Genomic DNA, 22,771 nt, shown 5'->3' with positions numbered 1-22,771 from the left:
TTGTAAAAGACAGAATTCCCTGCTTCGACCTTAAATTAACCAGCGTTAGTATTGAACGTTCCCCACCAATGATCATCTTAATTTGATGTTCGTGCCGCAGTTTTCTTGTCCGCTTTGCATTTATTGCTGATAGTGCACATACGTACGCATACAGTGCACTCTGAGCAGGAACCTAAAGCAGGCACGCTGCTGAGCTGGTTAGTTGACTAAACGTAACCTAAACCTTGAAGCTTGAAACAAGTGTAAGATTGAAGTGTGCCTGTACTGTCTATTTTGTGTAAGCCTTTTCCATTGCAATATCACCAGTTGGTTTTAGAGCAATATGCCGCAACAGCTCACTGGACGAATATGAGATACGGTTCCTATTTTATTTAAACATGAGGAAGTATAAATTCTCCCGACGATTTTTCTTGTGGGAATACTAACTTTAACAATATCTGTTGTGGGGTAAATTGCTGACGCAAATCATAGTCTCCAGTTACTAGAGGTAAGGCGTGGGATGTAGGTTGAATTTGTGCCGAAGATGTCGTACCAGCGCTACCGGTAATGTTTAGTTAATTCCTTTGATGACAGTCTTGAAGCAGCCTGGTGGAGTAAGCTGTCATGGGGCGGGTGGTGTGCGGCGTTCGCGAACGAAGCCGTTGACGACGACGCCGTGATTTTACCAAATCTACAGATTGCCACACCCAACAGTACCGGACAAAAGCGTGTTTGAACGGAAAGAGTTTATGAGTGCATATATCGTAAGATTTCACTATAACAATCAATATATCCGCAGAATTCCCGTCGGCAGGATTGCATTCTTTTGCTATTAACGCTTTGGTCCCCTCAAAAGCTTTCCCATTGGTTCTCTAAGGCAGTCTTAACTGCTCGATGTGAGCGATGGAAAATCCTTAAAAGAAAGGTTTTGCTACACATCGTAAGAACGGACCATTACCTTCAATATTTCCGTATGAGTACCTTACACTTTTCAATATTCAAAATTTTCGTCCAAGAATGTGGGACATGTGTTGTGGAAAGAATGTAGGTTTGGCGCATGAACTGTCCATGTGTTTTCCTAGTCTTGTTTTTTCCTACTTTTTTCTTACCCCGTAGTGAAGCCCATTTGGGCGTAATCAAAAACGAAGTCCTTGATTTTTGTTTCTCTTTAGGTTATATCAGTCCAAGTTCTTGACGCGGTAACCTTGGACGCCCACGAGAGCTACAAGAATCACCTTGGCAACCTCGCTTGCTTGCCACGTACGTTGGCAGACGTGCACGGCTTGAAAGGCCACTCCAAGGAAGGCGTACTCCGGGCTGGCGCCTGCCTTTACGAGTTGCTGTCTACGTCAAAAAACGGCGAGCTGATACAGGTATGCGGGCAGTGTTGGTCCCAGGTCCTTTCCGAAACAGGACTACTTCCTTCTGTCAGATATCCTTCACAAAAACGGACCATGCCCTCTTCCTCAGGCTTCGCTAGACACTCGAGTTTGGTGGAGAACTGAGCGCTAACATCGGAGTTTCCAGTTTCCTTATGGCAAGAGCCTTGGCAACATCGAATGATACTAACGGTGTTTCAGATTCGCTGGAGAACTTCGAGGCTAGTATTGACGGCCTCCCAAAAAAAGAAGAAAGGTTTGGAAAGTACTGTTTTGAAACACAGCGCTGGAGGACAACGCACGAGAATGAAGACACACAGAAGACACACAGCGCATTGTGTGTGTTCTGTGTGTCTTCATTCTCGTCCGTTGTCTGCCAACGCTGTGTTTCAAAAGAATGCTCCACCAACTCACCCAGCATCATATCTTGCTACATTTGAAAGTAGCCACCGCAATGTGTATATTTAGTGATGCCTTGTTAGCTAGGGATAATTTCCAACCACTGGAGCAAAATCTGTCGATTCGCAATGCTCGCCATTGTCTCTCACGCATGGCGCATACGCAAATACACAAACTTGTGAACAATTTTTGGGATGTCTAGAGTGGCTAACTTGTTCGAAATATATGCCTGTAAAGTTCTATACCTGATACTCTTATTTATAGACTTAAAATTCCCGAATTTAGACTCCTTGAAGTCTCAGAATCTTTCTGGTTAAAGAAAATAAGGACGCAGCTACTAGAGAGGATACAGCAGCTGATTCACCTGTTCCGTGGTGGAGATGATTTTGAGAGCATGCGCGGCGTTTCTTTCTTGCAGATACCCCGCGAGAGAAACGGACCGCACATGCAAAACTTCCTGCAAAGTGATGCGCTCGGTTCCTGCCTGTGGGTGTTCGCGCTTTGTGTGGTGCTCCTGGAGATTGTCGCCCTGCTGAAGATTGCTGTGGACGACGTCGCCGCCTTGGTGGCTCTCTACAGAGGCTACACCAAGGAGCAGTGCCGAGGAGTCACCACTCGGAGAGAAGCGTTCAACGCAGCGTCGCGCCAATGCTTGCGAATGACCCACTACCCGCTGGTATGTGTTCGATGGAACAGAGGCCGCATAGTACAAATCTGGGTTAGTCGATGGCTTTAACCGCTAGGAAATACGGAAACGCTGGCAATGAACGTATAACCCCTTGCTATAGGTCCGATTGCAGGTGTCTACAGAGGTGCTATAGGGGTAACTTCGTTGAGAGAGCCTGGCTAGTTGGTTGGATTGAAAACTATGAGGAGCGGTAGTAGCGCTGTTGTTCTAGGTCTCATTGGGGGGGGGGTTTGTACAAAGGTTGAAAATGTGTCACGTAGTACATGTGTGGGCATATCGCTTGCATCGAAAAGGATGACGCGCAGCAGCGCTTGCTGAGAACCCGCTGCCCAGGGTTATGGTTGTGATAGTACCCTGTATAAATCTACACAAAATCATGAGGGATCACATAGTAGAAAGGGGTAGGCTCGTTAGTAGCTTTGAACAAAATGAGCCGCAGGAATGCTTCCATCCAAGACATTCACGCTGTTGTGGGCTCAGTTAGAAGAGAGTATCTTCTGGCGGGCTAGTTGGTCTGAATCGTTCATATTTTAAAACTGCGCGAACAAAAACAAGGACCGAGCAAGAACACAGTAACACACACAAGCGCAGAGTGCTTAAAAACGAATCATATTGTGCAGATACCTTCTCTATTTGGTTGCTAGAGGCATCCCCATTGAATCAGGCCGGCGGAAAGCCCCACCTTGCGTAGGGAATTAAAATGCCTGTTTTGTTTATTTGAATAGTTTTATTTTATTGCTTTTGTGGTGTTTATCATACAAAACGACTTTCTTCGAGATATACAACTTTTTATTTGCCGCAACGGTTAGCAAAATTTTTGTATTACGTTTTAACGCTTCCAGTCCTCCAGCCTTCTTTTGCCCATCTCCACTGCTGAAGTGGTAATTTTGCTTCCACTGTCCCTAAACACCTGAGTTTCTTGGCAGCTGACCATGTCCTTGTTGTTCACATCGGTGTGCAGAGATTTATAGAGTGCCCGATGATGTTCAACATTTTCTATAATGCACCCGCACGCTACACAATTATCGTCGCACTGTTGATGCTTACTGTAACACGAGGCCTTACGCGCAGCAATGCTTTCAGTACAGCTCTTACTGGTAGATGTAAGCCCAATTTGTCGGTCCAAAGTTGCAAAAGGGGTCCATAGTAGAGAGAGCTAGCCTAGTTAGTTGTCCTTAACGCACAACGTTAACGTCAACGTGCACTGTGTGATGTCAGTGCACGTTAAAGAACCCCAGGTGGTCGAAATTTCCGGAGCCCTTCAGCCAGGAGGGTCGCTTTCGTCCCGGGGGGGGGGGGGGGGGGGGGGGGGGGGGGGGGTTGCAATTGGTGTAAACATTGTGAGTCAAACTCTTCATTTGTCAATATTCATCATCATCTTCGTCGCCAACGCCATTCCTGGGGATGGCAATAAAGCCTTCTCTGGGTGTTCTCAGCCTCACAATATGCCTTGAGCGGCGAATAATTGCAAAAAATCTTCGCTCCTATGTGCCGCCAAGTGTCCACCGGTTACCAATGGGTACGAACTTCTCTCTGGCCAGGCGCTCGGCTTGACCGAGGATTGGGTCATTCTTTCGGCCAAGCAATCCTGCACCATGGTGCTCGTTAACCAAAGCTGCCACTACAGCCATAAAACCGAGTCGTTATCATAATTTTATACTGAAATTTCGTTCACTTGTGAAAACAACTCATGGTCGAAATTCCAGCGTAGCCTTCGTGTACGTCGTGTCTCGTTACGCACAGCACTACGTTGGCAAGAGAACCGCGTGAATCAAATCAATGAATCAGGCAGTAATTTGTCGACCAATCTTTCCGTCATTCTTCAACCTGTTCTTGAATGCATGAATCAATCCATCAATGGCATGTCTTTAAAATCCTTAAATAGCAACAACGCACTGATCTTTTATAGTTACACCGCCAACTATTAGAATGGTGTTGTTTATCCTGCACGATTCACCTTTTTCTCACATCCGTCAGCACTGATATACCTATCAGAAACAAGCAATTGTCATCCCTTAAAAGGTCTCCTTTTAAGAATTTGTAGCGGACTTCGCTGAAACACCCGGTGTAAAGATGGTAGAATATGAATCCACTTTCTGCCAGAAAAACTGAATTTCGCATGTCAATATAAATATAATTTTCTTGCTTACAGGTGGACCGATTGGTTGTTTGGTTGCTAGGGGTGACTAAGTTCATCATCAAGTGTCCGAAGCAGACGTCTAGTCGACCCGACCCGAAGATGGCGAATAATTTTTGTTCAGCAGCCGTCGGCAGTTAGAGGAATCACCGCCACAGGAAGGAGCAAAATTGAGCCTTTGTCATCCCGAAATCGACATTCACGCAAAGTATGAGCGCCTCCGGTAATGCCTGCGATAATCAGCGCCTCCGGTATTGCCGTGAAAAAAGCGGGTCCACCGTACTGAAGAGCGACTCTGTAAAGCGAACAAAATATACGGAGTACGCTCATGTCGACCCCGAATCTGCCTTCCCTGCAAGGTGGGCTTCTAAACTTTCTTCTTGCATGCGTGTCGAGCGTATTTCGTTTGCTCTGTCTTGACGGCAGTAGACGATATGTGGGCACGAGTTGATGTGTGAGTTGTCGTTCACAAGAAAGCTTGATGATGCCACCATCGGTCATCGGGCAGGGAGGTGCGCCGCATCTTCTCTTCGCCGTCCTCTGCGTTGCCGTACAAATTGAGAGATAACTGTTAAGTAATGCGTGCACGAATGTTAGTCAGACAGCTTCTGCGACGAAATGTTTAATCATAAAAGTTACCTTGCCATCTGCTCCTTACTAAGAGCTTTGACATCGAATTTTCTTAAATTACGCTTAGTACCTATCGCGTGTCTACTGATGTGACATAAACATAGCCACAATGGTTTAACTTGTTTACCAATGTCATGAAGCTCGAAAAAAACTCTTTGTTCGTCAAAAACGAATTAAAGCTATATTTAGGTTTCTCGACATTTGTGCTGCCACATCTGAGTGACCTTTCATCATCGAGCTGGGAATCTCGGCAGAGCTCATCGTGTGCTGAATCATGGCTGGCAGTGTCTCAGATAAGCACTGCAGGGTAGCTCAAGACCCTTCTTTCCTCAATAAACCCAGTTCTCCAGACTTGCTCCCATAGAAATACCAGTAAGTCACGATGATTATAAAGCCTGAAATCAGGGACTGAACTGCGTAAAAATCTCGCATATAACAATAAGTTGCGGCTTGCTCGCACCTTTCCCTTCAGCAGACGTGAAAGGCGACTCTTATAATATATTAGCGCCTCCCAAACACTCATCTCTACTAACGCCCATAAAAGCTTTGAATTCGATTCTTGATTCGCTGGTGCTACCTGCAGCTTCAACAACGCAGGGACACAATCACAGATGTCTGATGTCTTGTGGAGCTTCATTACTAAACATCCGCAAGTAAACATCCTGCACACACACCGCTCGCCAGCCACACCTCTATAGAGCCCGAAGTTCATCAGTTTGACCTAACTGCCCGAATCCTGCGGCCACCTTAAACCGCCCCTCTACACATGCCTGGCTGCCATACAATTTTCCCACTATCCCTGACCACACCCCTCTAACTGTTGTCTCGGGTTCACCTTGGGCCAGTTCAAGGACAGACTATTCCATGGGGTTCAAGTAAGCTGACCCCTCGGCGAGTAACACAAGATTCACGCAAGATTGCTAAATAAAATGTTCTGGCTATCCCAATGTTTTACCATTTGCAGCGACAACATATAAAAGTGCCTATCATTAGGGTCACCGTGTTCGTCGCTCTACTGGTGTGTAGGTAGCGTTATTTCTACCTCCTTACTCCAGGTACACAAAGTCGTACCGTGAGGATCACTCCAACGCCCAGGAAGCGCTTTGTGGAAAGGTTTATGGGGATCGAAAAAGGGAGGCTGGAAGAACGAAACGACATCGGCGTCACTGTGTTGAAGCGATTACCTTCATCCCTTCCTATGTGCAATGATGGCCAGCTTGGTGCGGATCATTAGGGACATACCGGTCGAAAATGGGGATGAATGTGCGAGAGAAGGAAAGAAATTGCAGTCTCTCTCGTCGTCGAGAGTAGATGTAAGCATGAAATTCTTTGCCGTACTATCGTACTACAGAGTACGATGGGTTAAGGAGGGTGCTGGCCGCATTCTTGAAATGGGTCTCGTTCAAATAAGGACCCGCCACACAACGAAGCACTTGTGCATCCGACATCGTTAAAGCGCTGAACGATCCTTGTACGCCATGTGCTCATATGTCAACGACATTCGCTTGTAGCAAACAGAACCTTAAAGAATTTTTGGTAATTAGTGACTTTTAGGCCGTTTACTGGGATTAGTAGACATCATTGCTTATAGTATATCCTCATTTTATGTAGCAGGTAATATTATTAGCTATAGTTTATTTTTCTATTTTATGTTAGCATTTCTGACGTGCTCATTTTAGCGCCTTGTGAATTGTGTGCGTTGTAGATGTGCTTTGGTGCGCGTTATGTCCCCAGTTCAAGTGTTTTTATTCACTTACGTGCACAGGAGTAGGCGGCGCCATAATCAGGAACCAACATCTCCTTTTGCGTCCATATCAATAAAAAAAGAGATGAGTATCAGATATTGTGGGCCAATCACTACCGACAAGGACTTGCGCAGCTAGCTCCGGCAATGCTACGATTTCATGCTGGCTACATTGTTTAAGAACAGGGGGAAAACCAGATACTAAAAAAAAATTCCGTTTTAAGAAAGGAAAGGGCCCGCGGTCACCCATTCATCTCTCAGAGGACACGCGAATCGTGCAGTGAGTGAAGCAATGAAGGCGGGAGTGAAAGGACCCACGAAGAGAAGTGAACGAGAGAAGAAGAGAAGAAGCAGTGTGGGGCTCCAGTATAATTTCAACCATCTCAGGATATTTAGCGCGTACTGACGTCGCGCAACGCAAGGGAACCTACAGCGTTTCGCCTTCATCGAAACGCAGCCCCTCCGGCTGGGACTCTGCCGGGTCCTCCGACTCGGTAGAAGTTTGCCCTAACCACTGAATTACAGCTGCGTGTGAGAGTAGATTGTGAGATTATTGGGTTCAATTCAAAACTATGCGTAACCAGAGTTTGAGAACCATACCAAACTAGTGAATAAACAATTTCATCCTGCTGCATAACTCGAGGAAAAGAGGAACAAAACTAAGCCACTTACGAAGAAGCTCTCAACAGTAGCTTCACTGCACTAAGTGAAGTAGCCATGAACATGTCACCCGGAAGTACACGAACAAATGAACTTCAGCGCATCGTATTGCTCAGCCAAGTTTAGCATTATATTTGGGGACATCAAGCCAGCAGCTCTGCATAGGCAAAACGCGACAAGGAACATAGGCCGTCTTGAACTCAGAGTTTCGAAATTCTCATGATCGCGATTTGGAAAAAATATTGAATGAAAAAAAGAAGCAAGCTGTAGCGCCCGGGAGGGATCATCTAATAAAGCAGTAGAGGATGTGTGAAAGATTACTGATCGCATTTTAATGACAGTGGTAAAATTGTCCGAGATTTAACGTAGCTAAACCGAGTTAGACGTGCTAAAGCGCGTGTTAGCTTGATTTGCTCATGGTTTTGCTTTGCTGGGTCGTCGGTACGTCTGGCGCCGATATTAGACTCAGGTTAAGCTCCGATTGAGGTTAAGCTATCGGATCTGTTCGCGCCGCAGATAGAAGTTGATGAAGACGACGATGTACAATGCAAAGCTCGAGAGTGTTGTCGCTTGCACAACAGAAACTACTTTATCAACTAATGCACAACATGGTGAACATAGATAGTACAAGGTATATTTCAAAATCAGAAACAAGATCAATGAGACATAAGCACTCACAAACACTGGAAGATAATCGATGCAACCAATACAGACTGTATCGTTTTTCCCGTTAGCCATTAGAGAATGGAATAACCTACCATCAAATGTAACAAGCTCATGTTTAGAAAAATTTTTAGATCCATATGAAGCGCACCTCCCGTTAGCCATTAGAGAATGGAATAACCTACCATCAAATGTAACAAGCTCATGTTTAGAAAAATTTTTAGATCCATATGAAGCGCACCTACTAGCTCTACAGTGTGCATAATAGACACCATGTCGTCAGCAGCAGTGCTCTATCTCAAGTAATGAAAATTGTTTTTTCTAGTGTGTAATGCATCGTGCTGTTATTTTTTTCTTTAATTGCTACTCACATGTTATTCCTCACCGATTATTGTTATTATGGCGAAAGCAATACTGCGCTAGGTTTTGAGCCTTCAGCGTCGTCCCGGCGGATCCCCGTTTGACCTTTAGCTTGACCTCTGTTGGGACGTCACGCCAGACGGAGAGAAAACTGGGGCCCAACTCAGCTCGTCGCTGCTGTCCCAGCGGATCCACGCCGCGCCGCGCAGCAGCTGCACGCCGCTACCGCGAGGAGGCGCTTCTGTGATGACGTCACGCCAGATGGAGGGAAACCTGAGGCCCCAGCTCGGCTCGTCACAGTCGTCCCAGCGGTTCCACGCCGCTTCAGTCGAGCTCTTTCTGTTGTGCTTTAAGGGAAGAAGACACACCACCAGCCAAACCAGGCGCAGCCAGGGCTATTGCTTTCGCAACTTACCGGGCTTAACCAAGCTAAGCCTCTGCCAATTTTTTTGTTATTAACCTAACAGCCTCTGTTCACATACAGTTGTAACGCTGTGTTTTATGCACTTTCTTTGTTCAATTCTGTTTTTACCCTTCCTGCGAAGATCCCGATTGGGATTCGCAGTATTTCTAAATAAATAAACACGAGGTGTCTTCGGCTGTTTTCTTCAATGCTTTGTGCACAGTTCATGTATACACAATATTGCATCAGTGTAATACATACCGTGTTTCTAAAAAAAAAAAGGGGGCGTTAGCCTAGTGCTCTAGAGCAGCGGCCTTTGAAGCTGATCTGTTCGCGCCGCCCCGGCTTCGACTGACAGTCGTGGATATATATGCGATTTCTTTTTTAACTTAACCTGGCGCAGCTGTTACTAGGCAACGGCACAAGATGCAAAGGTGACAAATAATTGGTAGGTGCTGGCGAGCATATGAGCACTCCCGCACTAATAATGCATCTACAACTACTACGAAGTGCTACTGCGTTCAGTGGTTCGCGAATTATTATTTACTACGTTCGCTATATAGCAAAAAAAATAACCTTATTTGCGTCACGAAAGATTCGATGTTCGCCTAAAACACAGAAATCTCTCTTACCTGCAGCCCATTCTCACAAAGAGCTGCGGGTTCGCCTTGGGCAGAATTCTGTACACAGCATTGTGAGTACACTGGTTCGTCGGGTCAGACCAAGCCACAAGGGTGCCGTGGGAATCGCATGCGGCTGAATACAAACTCGTTATCGAAGGTAATATGAGCAATACAACGAGTAAATTGATTGACTTCCACATAAATACCTTCTTATAGCTTCGTGACTGTGCACAAGACTGGCATTAGAAAGGCAGTTGAAAATGCAGAGAACATAGGAATTTGCATGTCCCCCTCCACAAAAATCGTTACAAAAAGCGCAGGAAGTTACCTGGCGCCGAGTGCAAACAGGCTTGCTTCTGAATCCAGCAGTGCTTACCCTCATGTATCCTGGCCAGTAGGACCCAAACTGCCATAAATGTGGTGAAACGGCATCACACGACCACATTCTGTGGAACTGCGCAAATGACCCAGCTCCGGCGGAGTTAATACAGCTCCCTTCTCGCGAGCGGTGGGAGGCTTTGCTGGTCAGCTCGGACCCCAAGATTCAAGTACGGGCAATCGCGTGGGCCAATGAGGTCACCGCCGGCCATGGGCTAGCGGCCATCTAGTGCGTGTCTCCTTCAACTGGCTCTCGACGCAATAAATGCTTTACAATGGAATCCAGTCCAATCCCACAAAACGACTAATACCCCTGTCACAAGGGCACTGTAAAGGTACTATGAACTAAAGCTCCATTACGCTACCAAAGGAGCACTACTTCAAGGGAGTTCGCCCGTGCTACACGGTCGCGGAACGACCTTTGGAAAACGATTTTAGCGCCCTCATCGGTGAAAAACTGGATTAAAGTTGCAGACTTCAGTGCACATGAGAATATAGCAGTGTCACATATTTTCACAAAAAAAAAACTTGTTTTATATCAATATTATGCTCAATCAACGCAATTTCAACTGCAATAATGACATGATCTGCCAAGTACAGAGCATAACATCACAGCGCTGGCCACACTGAGCTCAAATGGCTCGGCTTGGTTCTTCGGCTCTTCCCTTTGCTTCTTTTCCTCTGTTTTCTTTGGTCTTGCGATCGTTGCGATTCTGTTCACGTTTTGGGGACACATGTGCGAAAAGTGCGTGCGATTCGCTGCGGCGCGTCGCAACGACCGAACGCAGCTCGTCGCATGCGTCCAACCTGCTGGATGCCAACGACGGGAAGCGGCAGCCAATCCCGTCTGCCGGCGTCATAAAAACGAGCTAAAGTGTGTTCTTGACTTAAATAATAAACCCTGGGATGAGAAATGTGACAAATATGTCATTTTTGAGGATCGCTGACCAATACTGAGCTGCTGCTAAAGGTAACGACTGTGATACAAGCAAACTTCTTTCCGCAACCGCCTCGCAGCTGCCGCTGGCCTGAAGTTGGGGTCCGGCTCGCCTGGCGCCCGCTCGCTTCGCTGCCGAAGGCGTCACGGAAATTGACCATACTATTATTTTATTGTGAGCTTTTGTTGTTGACAGTAAAGCGATGTGCGGAGTAGGCCTTTTATTACAGCTCGGGCGACTTCCGAAGCGCCGGCCGCTGCGTCTACGATGCGAAAGAGGCTATAGGCCTAGCGACGACCACGGCAGCCAGGCAGTAGCAGAGCTCGTCGCCCGGAGCGCCCGCGAGCGGTACCGTTGCCGAAAGCTCGCAACATAAGCAGGCATGCTTTGTCGCTGCTCGAGCAGACTTTGTGATAACAAGGCAATCTTGTCTTTTCTTGAGATATTTGTACACGATCACAAGCAGCGCTGAGGCACCGCTGCACGGCGGCGAAGTGTGACAGAGGTTGTGGGCGGAGCTTGGGTAGAGCGGCGCAGCGATGCTCACCGCTCCGTGTGTCCCTGCTTGCAGTGGGATGCCAGTTCGCACGCGACGATCGGTGCGGCGCGTCGGCGAAGTTGTCGCACATGTGTCCCCTGCTATGCTCAGCGATCTCCGTCAAGATTATAGTGAACTATAGTCAAGATGTATCACTAGCTGCTGTCCGCCACTGTCCGTACTTGCTGAAAACAACAAACAACATGGCCGACATGGCGTCGTAGTTACCGTGGCGCTTGTAAATCCGGGACGAGAGTATGGCGTGGTGAAACCGCCACAAAACAAATAACTTTATATTTTAAAAGACCAATAATTTTACGAAGCAAATTTCAGAAAAGAATATCGATCGTTTCTTATCCCCATTTATTTTTGCTGCTAACTTACTGGGAGAGAGAGTACTCCCTTGCAGCCTCAAAGGACAAACTCGAGCTGCCTTGATTCGAAGTTCCTTTGAACTAGGTGTCCTTAGGCGCGTCCGTGTGGCAGCGCGCGTTCTCCCTTGGAGTAATGGAGCTTTAGCTCAAAGTACCTTTACAGTGCCCGTGTGAAAGGTGTATAAAATGGGCAAAACACCCTAGAACTCGAAAATTCGTCGATGTTGTCTTAACGGTAGGGCGTGGATATGACCAGTAAGGAAGTTACTTCAGCGAAAATATCTGGGTAATTTGCTGTCTTTTCCTGAGCGAGTTTATCCGCAGAGCTGGAAATACCGGTCTAAAACACCTGCGTTGTACAGCGCGAACGTTGCTCCGTCTCGAGCGATTTCACCTCATACCGTCCGAAAAGGAAGTCGCTTGCCACCGACAGACACGTGCGGTGAGTCAGGAAGTTGGCTGTGTGGGAGGATATCCGCTAAGCGATTTCAGAAAAAAAAAGCCGATGCACCACACGCTGCTTTGCAACGTAGCTGAGCAGTATGCGTGTGCATTGAGTAATCAGTTTTATCAATCCTGGTTAGCCTTCTTCCTTCACCACCAGCACCTGTTTTACCCACGGCAGGAGAGAATTTGATCTGAGAAGGTGCATATATGGACGTGTTTTTCATGAAAGTAGGCTGGGAAGAGCAAAGTAGAGGCTTTATGCTATGTCCTTTGTTCCCGCGCTGCCAAGTACCTGGATTTTCCTCTGACTTTTTTTCCCGCCTTAGTGGCACTTTTTTCTTTCTGGGAGACTGAACTTGACTACTAGCTCCAGCTGAATTCAGGCAATAAGGTCCTGAAATTGCAACATATCTAATTTTAACGCGAACAGAGCTTAGATAGATCGGCGAAAGGCGCTAAAATGAAATAAGTGTCAGCGTGCTCCTTTGTTCCCTCACGTGCGTTTCCGTCGATTCCTGAGTCGAGACCACGCATGTTATCTACCAACCAGCTCATGTCCAACTGACCTTCGTTGTGTTATTTATAGTCTATCGCGGCAGAAAGGCACTCTGCTGCGTCGCTTGCCACCCCCCCCCCCCCCCCCATTATACCTATATACAGCTACGGCTGCACAAATTCAGAATGCCAATTCACTTTTGTTGAGTTATGTTTTTGCGGGTGATGTACAGCATGTGCTTATAGTGTGTCAATGCTTTCCTGACGAGCACGAGAAATTGCTGTGGAACTTCATAAAAAAGCGCATGCATTTGGACGACGTCACTCACGTTGCTTTTTATGAGGGCTGACAAACTGAGCGGGACGTGGTAGCATAAGCACTACTGATATTTTTCTAGGGCACAGAACATTTGGCACTATTGCAAGAGAAACATTTTCCTTTGAATTAACAGCAACAGGGGAAGCATTTACGTATACCGGGTGTCTCAGCTAAATGTAACCAAACTTTTTAAAAAGGCTAAGTGTCCTAGTACAGTGAAACCAACTGACGGTTGCTCATAGTCGCGTGGCCTAGTCTTGAGTATTTTTTTCGCTCTTCAAACTTAATTAATTAGTTAAGTTTAATTAACTAACTTTTTAATTATGGACTTCAGGAAGAAAGTGTCGATGAAAAAGTTTTAGATCGCCTCGAAAAACCGCCAGTAGTGCTGTTTCCGTCAAGTTACGATTTACGTAGCTTGATTTATTGGCCTTAAACGAAAGTTATCACGTGACTTGCTGCTCGCTCATTTCTCTGCCCCAATGTGCACCCAAAGTCTCATCGAGGAGAGGACTTCAGAAAAAAAATGAATTTTATTCTTTAAGGCGCGTCTTGGGACGTTGAAGTGGCACAGTTGTCATGTGGAAGCTTTTTCTTATTGTGCGGGGTATGGTTAAAAGCGGGTAAAAAAACTACTTTACGTAAATATTGCTTTGCTGCAAATGTCTCAGTAAGCTGTTTCTCAAAGCGATCTACAACTTTTCCATGGACACTTTGCTCCTCAAGTCAATAATTAAAAAGTTAGTTAATTAAGCTTAACTAATTAGTCAACCTTGAAGAACAAAAAAAATACTGCAGACTAGGTAACGTGACTCTAAACAACCCTCATTTGGTTTCAGACAGCTAGGACACCCCGAGTTTTTTAAAAGCTTGGTTACATTTAGTTGGGACACCTGGTATATTGAATGTAAGGCTATTTTCCCATGCACGCTGACACCACCCCCATCGCCACTTCCCTGGAGTAAGGACACTTATTTCTGCTCAAATGTGTTTTCCCTTAATTATTTTAATTCCATTATTTCAATAAATTTACTCTCAAATGGTACCCGACTGCAGCCTTATGTAATTTGGTAGTGTGCACTAAATCGGGAAGATTTCAAAACAGCGACGTAGAAGCAATGAACATCCTCAGTAGCGCAGCGGTATCTATCCATAAAGCAAGCTGTTGGGCGAGTTGGCGACAATCCTTCATAGTTACAGCGCGAAAGACAGGATGAGAGAGGACTACAGAACACAGCGCTGTTCACAAGAGAGGACGACAGAACACAGCGCTGTTTACAAGGGAGGACGACAAAACACAGCGCTGCTTGCAACAGAACACGACAGAACACAGCGCTGTTCTGCCGTCCGACAAGAGAGGACGACAGAACACAGTGCTGTTTAGAAGAGAGGACGACAGAACACGGCGCTGTTTAGAAGAGAGGACGACAAAACACTGCGCTGCTTGCAACAGAACACGACAGAACACAGCGCTGTTCTGCCGTCCGACAAGCGAGGACGACAGAACATAGCGCTGTGTTCTGTCGTCCTCTCTTGTCCTGTCTTTCGCGTTGTAACTACGGAGGTATACCATCCGCTGACGGCGATGCTATCGCTTCCGACAGCTGTAAATTCTGTCGCGGGACGAACAATAAGTGCTTTGCAGAACACGTAAGCACCACTGCGCTCTTTTGGGCTTTTAGTCGCTTCCTTTCACTGGGCGGAAGCCTTTGTCCTCGTGAGTTTTTTCTTTTGTGTGGGCAGCAGCTATACAACGGGCACTGTACAAGCTGGCGCGAAGCTCGTACGAAAGCGGGAGAAGAGACAGGGCTTTATTGTCAGGAAATGTGAAGAGTTCATTGTATTCGGTTTTAGGACACACCAGCAACTGAGGTCATCATGCAGCAAACGCAAGGTTTAATGAGGTTCATTAGTTCGTAGGAAAGAGAAAGTTTTTTAAAATATATTGCAGCTTGTTTAGGATGCTTGTTCCTTTTAGGAAACTAAAAACCTAAATTTTCAACACGTGCTTTGTCTCCTAAAAGCGAGCTTGGTTTACAGAAATGTGTTCATTGCAGATTAGGGTGAAATAATTTTTTTATTAGCCGCCCATGTTTTGCGCATTACAAAAAATCGTGGTTTACTGTGAGCTCATGTTCAAATACTCAAATAGCAGTTTGTCTTCTTTTGTTAGTAAGAAGTTGTGTGTCAAGTGTGTCCAATTCAAGGACGACATAAAACTACTTCAGTGAAACGTTCTTGGTGTGTGTCCGGCTTTCATTCTCCTATAATAGGTATTGCCATGTTCAGCTAGATATTTACTTGAATATTCTATTCAGTCTGGCATTTAATTCTCAGCTTATACTGAACTAACTTCATGAAATCTTTTTAAGTGATGTGTACGTTATTCACTTCCTTCTTGCAAGCTTGAGCAGCGCAGACGTCGGCTCTCTCACTGCCGCTTATCCCAACATGACTTGGAATCCCACAAAAAATTATGGGCGCACCTAGGGATTACTGTGATGCGTAAATGAGAGAGCGTTACTTGTCGCTGAGTTGTTGTCGGGGGCTTGGGGGTTAACGTTGTTTCGTTGCAGTACCTCGCTTCGCACGTTTCGCTGCGTTGCGATGGTCTCGTACTTCGTCGGCAGTGAAACGCCGCCTCCGGCCACCTTTTGCTGTCCTGCCTGATGATGTCGAAGCAAGAGATTCAACTTCGCACGATGAAGACTCTATAGCGCCGCAACGTCACTCACTCTCTGCCCGAAAGCTGAAGGCCAACTGAAGTTGGCGGCGGAGAGTTTACCCTTCTTTGTGTAATCTCTAGCCGCGTTTAAATGAATACGATAGTGTCACATCGTATTTTCTAGCGTATCTCGCGGAGGCGACACGCCACTGTTTACATGTACCGCATAAAGTCAGGCGGGACAGTGACTTCTCGCAAGTGCATGCGGCGGAGGGCGCCTGCCGATCCCATCTTGTGAGTGTTCTGCTTTGTTATCTGACTGAGCGGGTACTGTATTGCCACCCTAGAGAGGAGGAGGGCAGCCTCAAACCTGTTTCCATTCACTGCGGGAATCTACTGGCCCTTCTCGGAGGGGAGAGCCGCATTCCACAGGGCGACGAGTGTTTCCCTCTCCACCCCTCCTGGAGGCGTGATGACGTCAATCGCATGTCGTACTTCTGCAGCACGTGCCTGTTACAGCTTTCTGACGAGGGCGGGGTTTTCGCACAACGAGACAAGTAATGATCTCGCAGATGTCCTTGTATTTTCGTTTGGGAGGAGGAAGACGAAGACGTTGTTCGACCTACTGTCGCCTCAGCTCTGTTTATTTACCTTATTTTGCCTATTTTACCTAGTTTTATTTGAATATTCGAGGGCCGCTGCATCTGCAAGGCGGTACTGTCCCTATGGGAAGAGTACGGCTGCTCCGGCGCCGGCATGTCTAAAGGGACCAAGCCAATCTAAGGAGGCTGGCTCGGAAGAGGCGGCCATGGCTTCCCAGGCCATGGAGCGACCAGAACATGGAGACGACCACCCCTCTAGCGAGACCTCTTCGCTCAGTGGGGATGTGTCAACGATCGTGGACGGTGACGAGTCAGTGGCGGATATGGCTGACGTGGACAACGAGGGCTTCAAGTTGGGGAGTCACCGCAAGAACCGAATGGTCGGGATCCCGGTAGTGCTTGAGCCCACAGAGAAAGGGGTTGATTTAAGAGAGAGGAATCCCCTCTTGCTTTTCGCGGCCATTCAGTCACTGCTGGGATCAGCTCCGATCCGTAGTCGGTTCACCATGCAAGGGGCTCTTCAGCTGGATGTCTCAAAAGAAGAGCAGGTTGACAAGCTCCTTCAGTGTTCTCAGATTGGTGACATCATGGTTAAAGTGCGGTTGCCCCATTCCTACATGAAGATCACCTGTGTTGTTAAGGGTGTACCAAAGTGGTATTCAGAAAGTGACCTACTTGATTTGAAACTACAATGTGTTCTGCGTCGTGTGGAGTCTCAAGAAAAAGAATGGGCTGCGAAACCTACCAACTCTATCATGCTGACATTCGCACCCAACTCAGAGCGCCCCGAAAATATTGATCTGGGATTCACAAAACACGCATTTGCCGATTTCACTGAAGCTCCTCCCCGGTGTTTTAGATGCCAACGGTTTGGACATGTGGCCAAGGTTTGCATGAAGGATCAACGCTGTAAGCGCTGCGGTGGCGACCACAACTTTAAAGCCTGCAATGCCGATTTTGCTTGTGCCAATTGCCGTGGTGATCATCGAGCGAGTTTCGGAGGTTGCCCCTTCCGTTCCAGCGCTCTGCACCGTCGAATATCCTTCATTGCTGGTCCCAAAACCCCACCGACTGAGAAGCCTGTGACAGGAGTTGACGAGCTCCACTGCTGGAGTCTGAGGTTGTTGCGTCATTCAACAATGCCCGTAAGAGATCTGAGTCCAGCAAAACGCCAACGTCCATTATGTGCGAGGCGATTGTTCGACCTCCAGCAAGAAGTCTCCATGTTCCTGAGCGACCAGATCACAGACTCGATGGCAAGAGGTACTTTCGTATGCACAAGTGACAAGAAAACCAGCGACTGCGGCCACGAGTGTGTCTCCGTCGGCACCTTTTGTCGAAGTTGTGAGGGCGTTGCGCAAAATAAGGAGCTCAAAAATCAAGGTGCGTCGGACCTTCTTCAAGCTTTGTCTAGGGCCCTGCGTTCACATGTTCCAGCGATGCCGCCTGGTGACGCTGGAGGTTCCTCCAGCGTCACCTGAACAGCCTTTGTACTGTGGACTCTTTTAAAGTCGTCTCCTCAGCCGTCTTAGTTGACATTCTGCGGAGTGACGTGTGCGGTGCAAACTCTGCATTTTCAGTGGTTATAGAGGAACTTTTTTACTCGGTGCCACACGATGAACTGTTCATTGCTGTGAGAGAGAGTATTGAAGAGGCGGGTGAGGTGTCTTTTCAGAATTCATGTGGTGTTAGTATTTAATCATTTCTGGAACTCTTGGCCCTGTACCTCAATTCTACAATCATAAGCTACAAAGAACATTTCTATGTTCAGAAACGTGGGATTTGCATTGGCTCAAGTGTCGCCCCTGTGCTATGTGAAAATTTTCTTGCCAAGTTTGGACGTTTGCTTCAGTCTCAGTTGAACGATGAGCGCGTTTAACGTGTCTTTAGATATGTAGATGATTTCCATGTTGTTCTCAACCTTTCGTCTAGAGATGACTTGAGTGTAGTTGCAGACTCGATTTTAAACCGATTCAAAGGTATCATGAAGTCACTGAATTTTTCCATAGAACTTCCGGCTCACGATTCCATTCAGTTTTTAGATATTCACCTGTATTTTAATTCTGTTGGTCATTTTTGCTGGGCTTACGAGCCACGGTCCAAGAAAGCGCTACTACCTTACGACTCTTCTCATTCGAAGCTCATTAAGCGAGGCATAGCAGCCACATGTCTCAGGTCGGCGCTCCTGAAGTCATGTCGGCACAAAGTTGGTAGTAGTTTTGACAACCAGGTTCAAAGACTTAAAGAAGCAGGCTTTCCTGGCGATGTTCTTGTGGCTGTCGCAGAAACTCTAAAGAAAAAGTTACACAAAGAAAGAGAACACATCCAGTTATCTAAGATAAATGTACCGGGACAACAGAAAAGTTATGCCCTATGTACACAGGCTCTCGCACAACTTGAAGAGAGTGGCAGCAAAATTTGGTATTGATGTGGTATTTTCAGCTGCCCTCAAGCTTGCAAAGCTTTGCGCTCTGGCAGATCATGAGAGCGTCAAGAATTCAGGGTGTAGCACAAAACACAAGAAGCCGCACGTCTCATGCGCCGCAGATATTGTTTATCAGATCCCTCTCCGCTGCGGAAGTGCGTACATTGGGCAGACGGGCAGATGCCTAAACGTGAGGCTGAGTGAACACGCATCTTCGCTTCGTCAGCAAACTGATGAGCACTTGCCAAAGCATTGCAAGAGCTGCCCAGGTTGCTTTCCCTCTTTGAACCGCACGAAGATCTTAGGAAGGGGTAAAGATCCATTGGCGAGGGAAATCTTGGAAGCTCATGAAATATCACAACGCGGTAGCGACACATGCATTAGCACACCATCTATTTATCTAATGGAAAAAGAAACTTTCCAAGACGCACTTAATGTTTGTAAACAGTCTTCATGACCGGTGGCTATTCCTCCCCTTTTCGTCTCTTTGTCTTTTACCGGATTTTTCTAGATTATCACAGTTTTGCCATTCTTTCAAGTTTGCGCATGCGTGTCTTTGCTCGAGAAGGGATGTGTCTTTCGTTTATCGATTTCATTCAGTTGTAAGTTGTAGCCCCGTCCTGTCCTCATCTTTCTGTGTCCTGTTTCAACGCTACGTTTGTTCGTTCAGATTATGTATGACCAACTGGCCCCACAGTGTACTCTGTTAAACCTGAAGAGCTTCCTACAGCTGGTGCTTTCTTTTGAGTCCATGATTACCACCTTCGCAGCGACCTTCCTTTCGATATAATATGGGATCCTCAGGGATCTAATATCTACCGAAAAGTGCCGCCTACTCGAGTGGAAACCAGGCATGCAAAAGGGAGGTTTCAAGCCTTCTTTTAACATTCCTGCAGGGTACTGATATCGACTCTAAATAGTGACAGCAGGGACGGTCTATGGCCTACTGTGATTTCATGTGCGTAGGTGGCGTCTTCTGGAGCGGACTATGTTATTCTGTGAGTGAATGTGTGCATGGATGGTGGCACTGCAGTGGACTACGTTCTACATTGACTGAATGTGTCTAAAGATGGTGACTTCTGGAGTGATTTATGTTCTGCTGTGAGTGAATGTGTGCATAGATGGTGACTGCGGGAGTGGAATATGTACTCTTATAAGTGACTGTGCACATAGCGGGGCAGATCTACCGGTTATAGGATATTACTACTACTACTACTACTACTACTACTACTACTACTACTACTACTACTACTACTACTACTACTACTACTACTACTACTACTACTACTACTACTACTACTACTGCTGCTGCTGCTGCTGCTGCTGCTACTACTACTACTACCACCACTACTACTACTACTACTACTACTACTACTACTACTACTACTACTACTACTACTACTACTACTACTACTACTACTACTACTACTACTACTACTAAACATATACGTTGGAGCAGTTGTCGGCAGAATAAGCAAGGCTAATCCCACCTGTAGCATTCAACAACTCAACTCATCTCAACTAGTGACTTTTTCTGTGTTGTGAGTGACGATTCCGACTGATGGTTCATTTGAATTTCTGAAATCTAATGCTATGAGTAGGCTCGGGAACCAGTGTACATTATGCTGGCCATAAAATGAGAAGCCCAATTTGACTTGATATGGTACCCAACACGCAATTTCCAGCATAATTATTAGTAATCATACGTTGCGTAAATGCACGTTACAGTATTAAAGGCTCGTTAACCTTGGACAAAGATTTCGCTGTGCTGCAAGCTTAAAATAGGGCCCATCTGGGCGCCCCTCACTCCAGCTTACCAGGTGCACTTTCTAGGATACATTGGGTGCAGCCTGTTACTCCTATAAAGTAGGAGGATATCCTGTTTGTGCACGTAGGAAATCGTGGAAGCGCAGATGTTGCGGATATGCTGAGGGCTATTACGATGCACCTTCGCCTAAGCCGCAGCCGAGGTAGGTAGCGTCTGCACGAAATGTGCTGATTTCGCCTCTGCACCACTTGTAGATCTTGCATCCCTGGTGGGATTCCGCACCCACCCCCTGTCTGATTTTTGATCATCCCCGCTCGACAGCTCTTAGCTTGGGATCAGATGCTTTGAGCTCCATATAACATCGGCTCCTCACCACTCACGTCATCCCCCTTAAGCCATCGCAAATGACAGCCACACCTTCCGCATGTCTGATTATTCGTGGAATATGAGAAGAAAAATTTCCGATGCTACTTCCAGACTCAAGCAACTTGCGCTTCAGTACATTTCTTCGGAGCATGGGAACTACACGCACGTTTATTCGGACGGATCCCTTAAGCGAACTCTATCAAAAGCAGGAACTGCTAATCTACTCAGCAGACTGTTCGCCGCAACAGTTGAAACAAGATGGCGTCAGCAGCTTTTGATATTTATGCTTCCTCGGCAGCCAGTCGCAGCGCCTTTACACATCTTCCTTGTATTGTGTGCTTTCCGTGACTGTGAGCGAGCGCTTAAACTACTGGAATGCTCCGTGGGAGAGATATTCTACCAGTATTTGGCTGTGGACGTCATTCAGGTATACTCTTGTGCTCGATAGAAAGTGCACTGCCTTTCAGTGCCACTTGGTCATTCAGTGGATCCCGTGGTACTGCCGGCTGCAGAGAACGAATGTGATGATGAAGAAAAGGCTGCCCCTTGCGATTTTTTTTTTTTTTTTTGGGGGGGGGGGGGGGGGGGGGGGGGGAGGGGGGACGCTTTTTCCGTGTTTTCCCACCTAGTTTACTTTCCTGGTCTTAAGTGAAATGCGCTAGAGATACACTGGCATCAACCTGGCATTCGACACAGTCGTCGTGAAAGGCAAGTATTGAAACATGACTTTGAAAATTGCATGTGACATTCAGCCCAATAACGCCATCTATATTCATTAAGGTAAGGCGTTGCTTTGCATGGTTAAGGCGTGATTAAGATGAGACGTGGCTCGAAGCTACGAAGAGAAAAAAAAAACACTGAAGTAGAGAAGGGCTGTGCCTTGCGAATGAACCACCCAGCCAAACTCACTTTTTTTCATTTTAAATGCGGAATTCATTTTAAGCCTACTTCACCGCACATTCATGTTTGCAAACAGCCGTAATGACGTGAAACTGTATGCTATAAAAATCGTGTATCCTGTACAAAAGCCTGTATGTTATAAAAATTTCCATACTTCTGCTCATACCGCACAAAATATTTTATCTTTTGTTTTTTGATGACACCAGTTTCGTGCACCTATCCGAGAGTGTTGTCTTGAGAAGGAGCAAAGTTCGACGAAAGAACTCGTAAAATGTGACAAGAGGGCTGGCTATAGCTAGGATGCTCCCCTGGAAGACGGTAAAGATAGTGCTGGACGAAGCTGCAAGCAGATTCTGGGAGCGCGTTTCTGTGTGAAATCTAGTAGTGATAGCGGCAGGGCCAAAATATGATGCTTAACGAACCAGGAGTAAAAGAAGCCAAGTATTTTCAGTCTGAGCCAAGTCAAGCCAATCAGAGAGCTGCAGGGGGTCAACAGGCGGCGCCCGCGGCAAAACTAACGCGCGGAGCCCGTCTAAGTGCCTGTGCGCACCTTCGATTGCAAGGGGTCCCACAAAACGCGTCGCGTATGGTTAAAAGTTGAATACCACGATTTACAAAGTACAGAGCGATAAGTTGACAGTTGAACACGCGGGTAGGAAGGCTGCAGCGATGGCCGAGTGTCTATAAGAGCGGCCAGCGAGGCTGACCTCTTCGCGGCGCGGGTTGCAATCCCGAAACTCGCCATAAGCTTTATAAGTTATATCTTCTTTGTTGAAGGCTTTAGGCCGAAAGATCGAAGCCGAGTTTTCGCTCACAGGGGTCCTTCTAATGCTAGGGCATTAAAAGTGGGGTCTGAGGCAGATATTGTGCATCAGGTGAATTGGATCAGAA

General features: G+C 46.6%; 1 protein-coding gene across 1 annotated transcript in view; it reads left to right on the top strand.

Annotated features, from left to right (window-relative positions):
* Positions 1-2,258: 2,258 nt before the first annotated feature.
* LOC149331114 (sulfotransferase 1C2-like) overlaps positions 2,259-22,771 on the top strand; it is a 42,361-nt gene continuing 21,848 nt past the window's right edge. Inside the window, exon 1 of the mRNA XM_089556335.1 lies at positions 2,259-2,433. Within this exon, the coding sequence (XP_089412461.1) occupies positions 2,406-2,433 (28 nt within the window). The 5' untranslated portion in view covers positions 2,259-2,405. The remainder of the gene's footprint in view (positions 2,434-22,771) is intronic.

This window comes from Amblyomma mixtum, chromosome 8, assembly GCF_055824585.1.
Source record: "Amblyomma mixtum isolate Tamu chromosome 8, ASM5582458v1, whole genome shotgun sequence".
Lineage (NCBI taxonomy): Eukaryota > Metazoa > Arthropoda > Arachnida > Ixodida > Ixodidae > Amblyomma > Amblyomma mixtum.
This window is presented reverse-complemented; position numbering and strand designations above follow the sequence as displayed.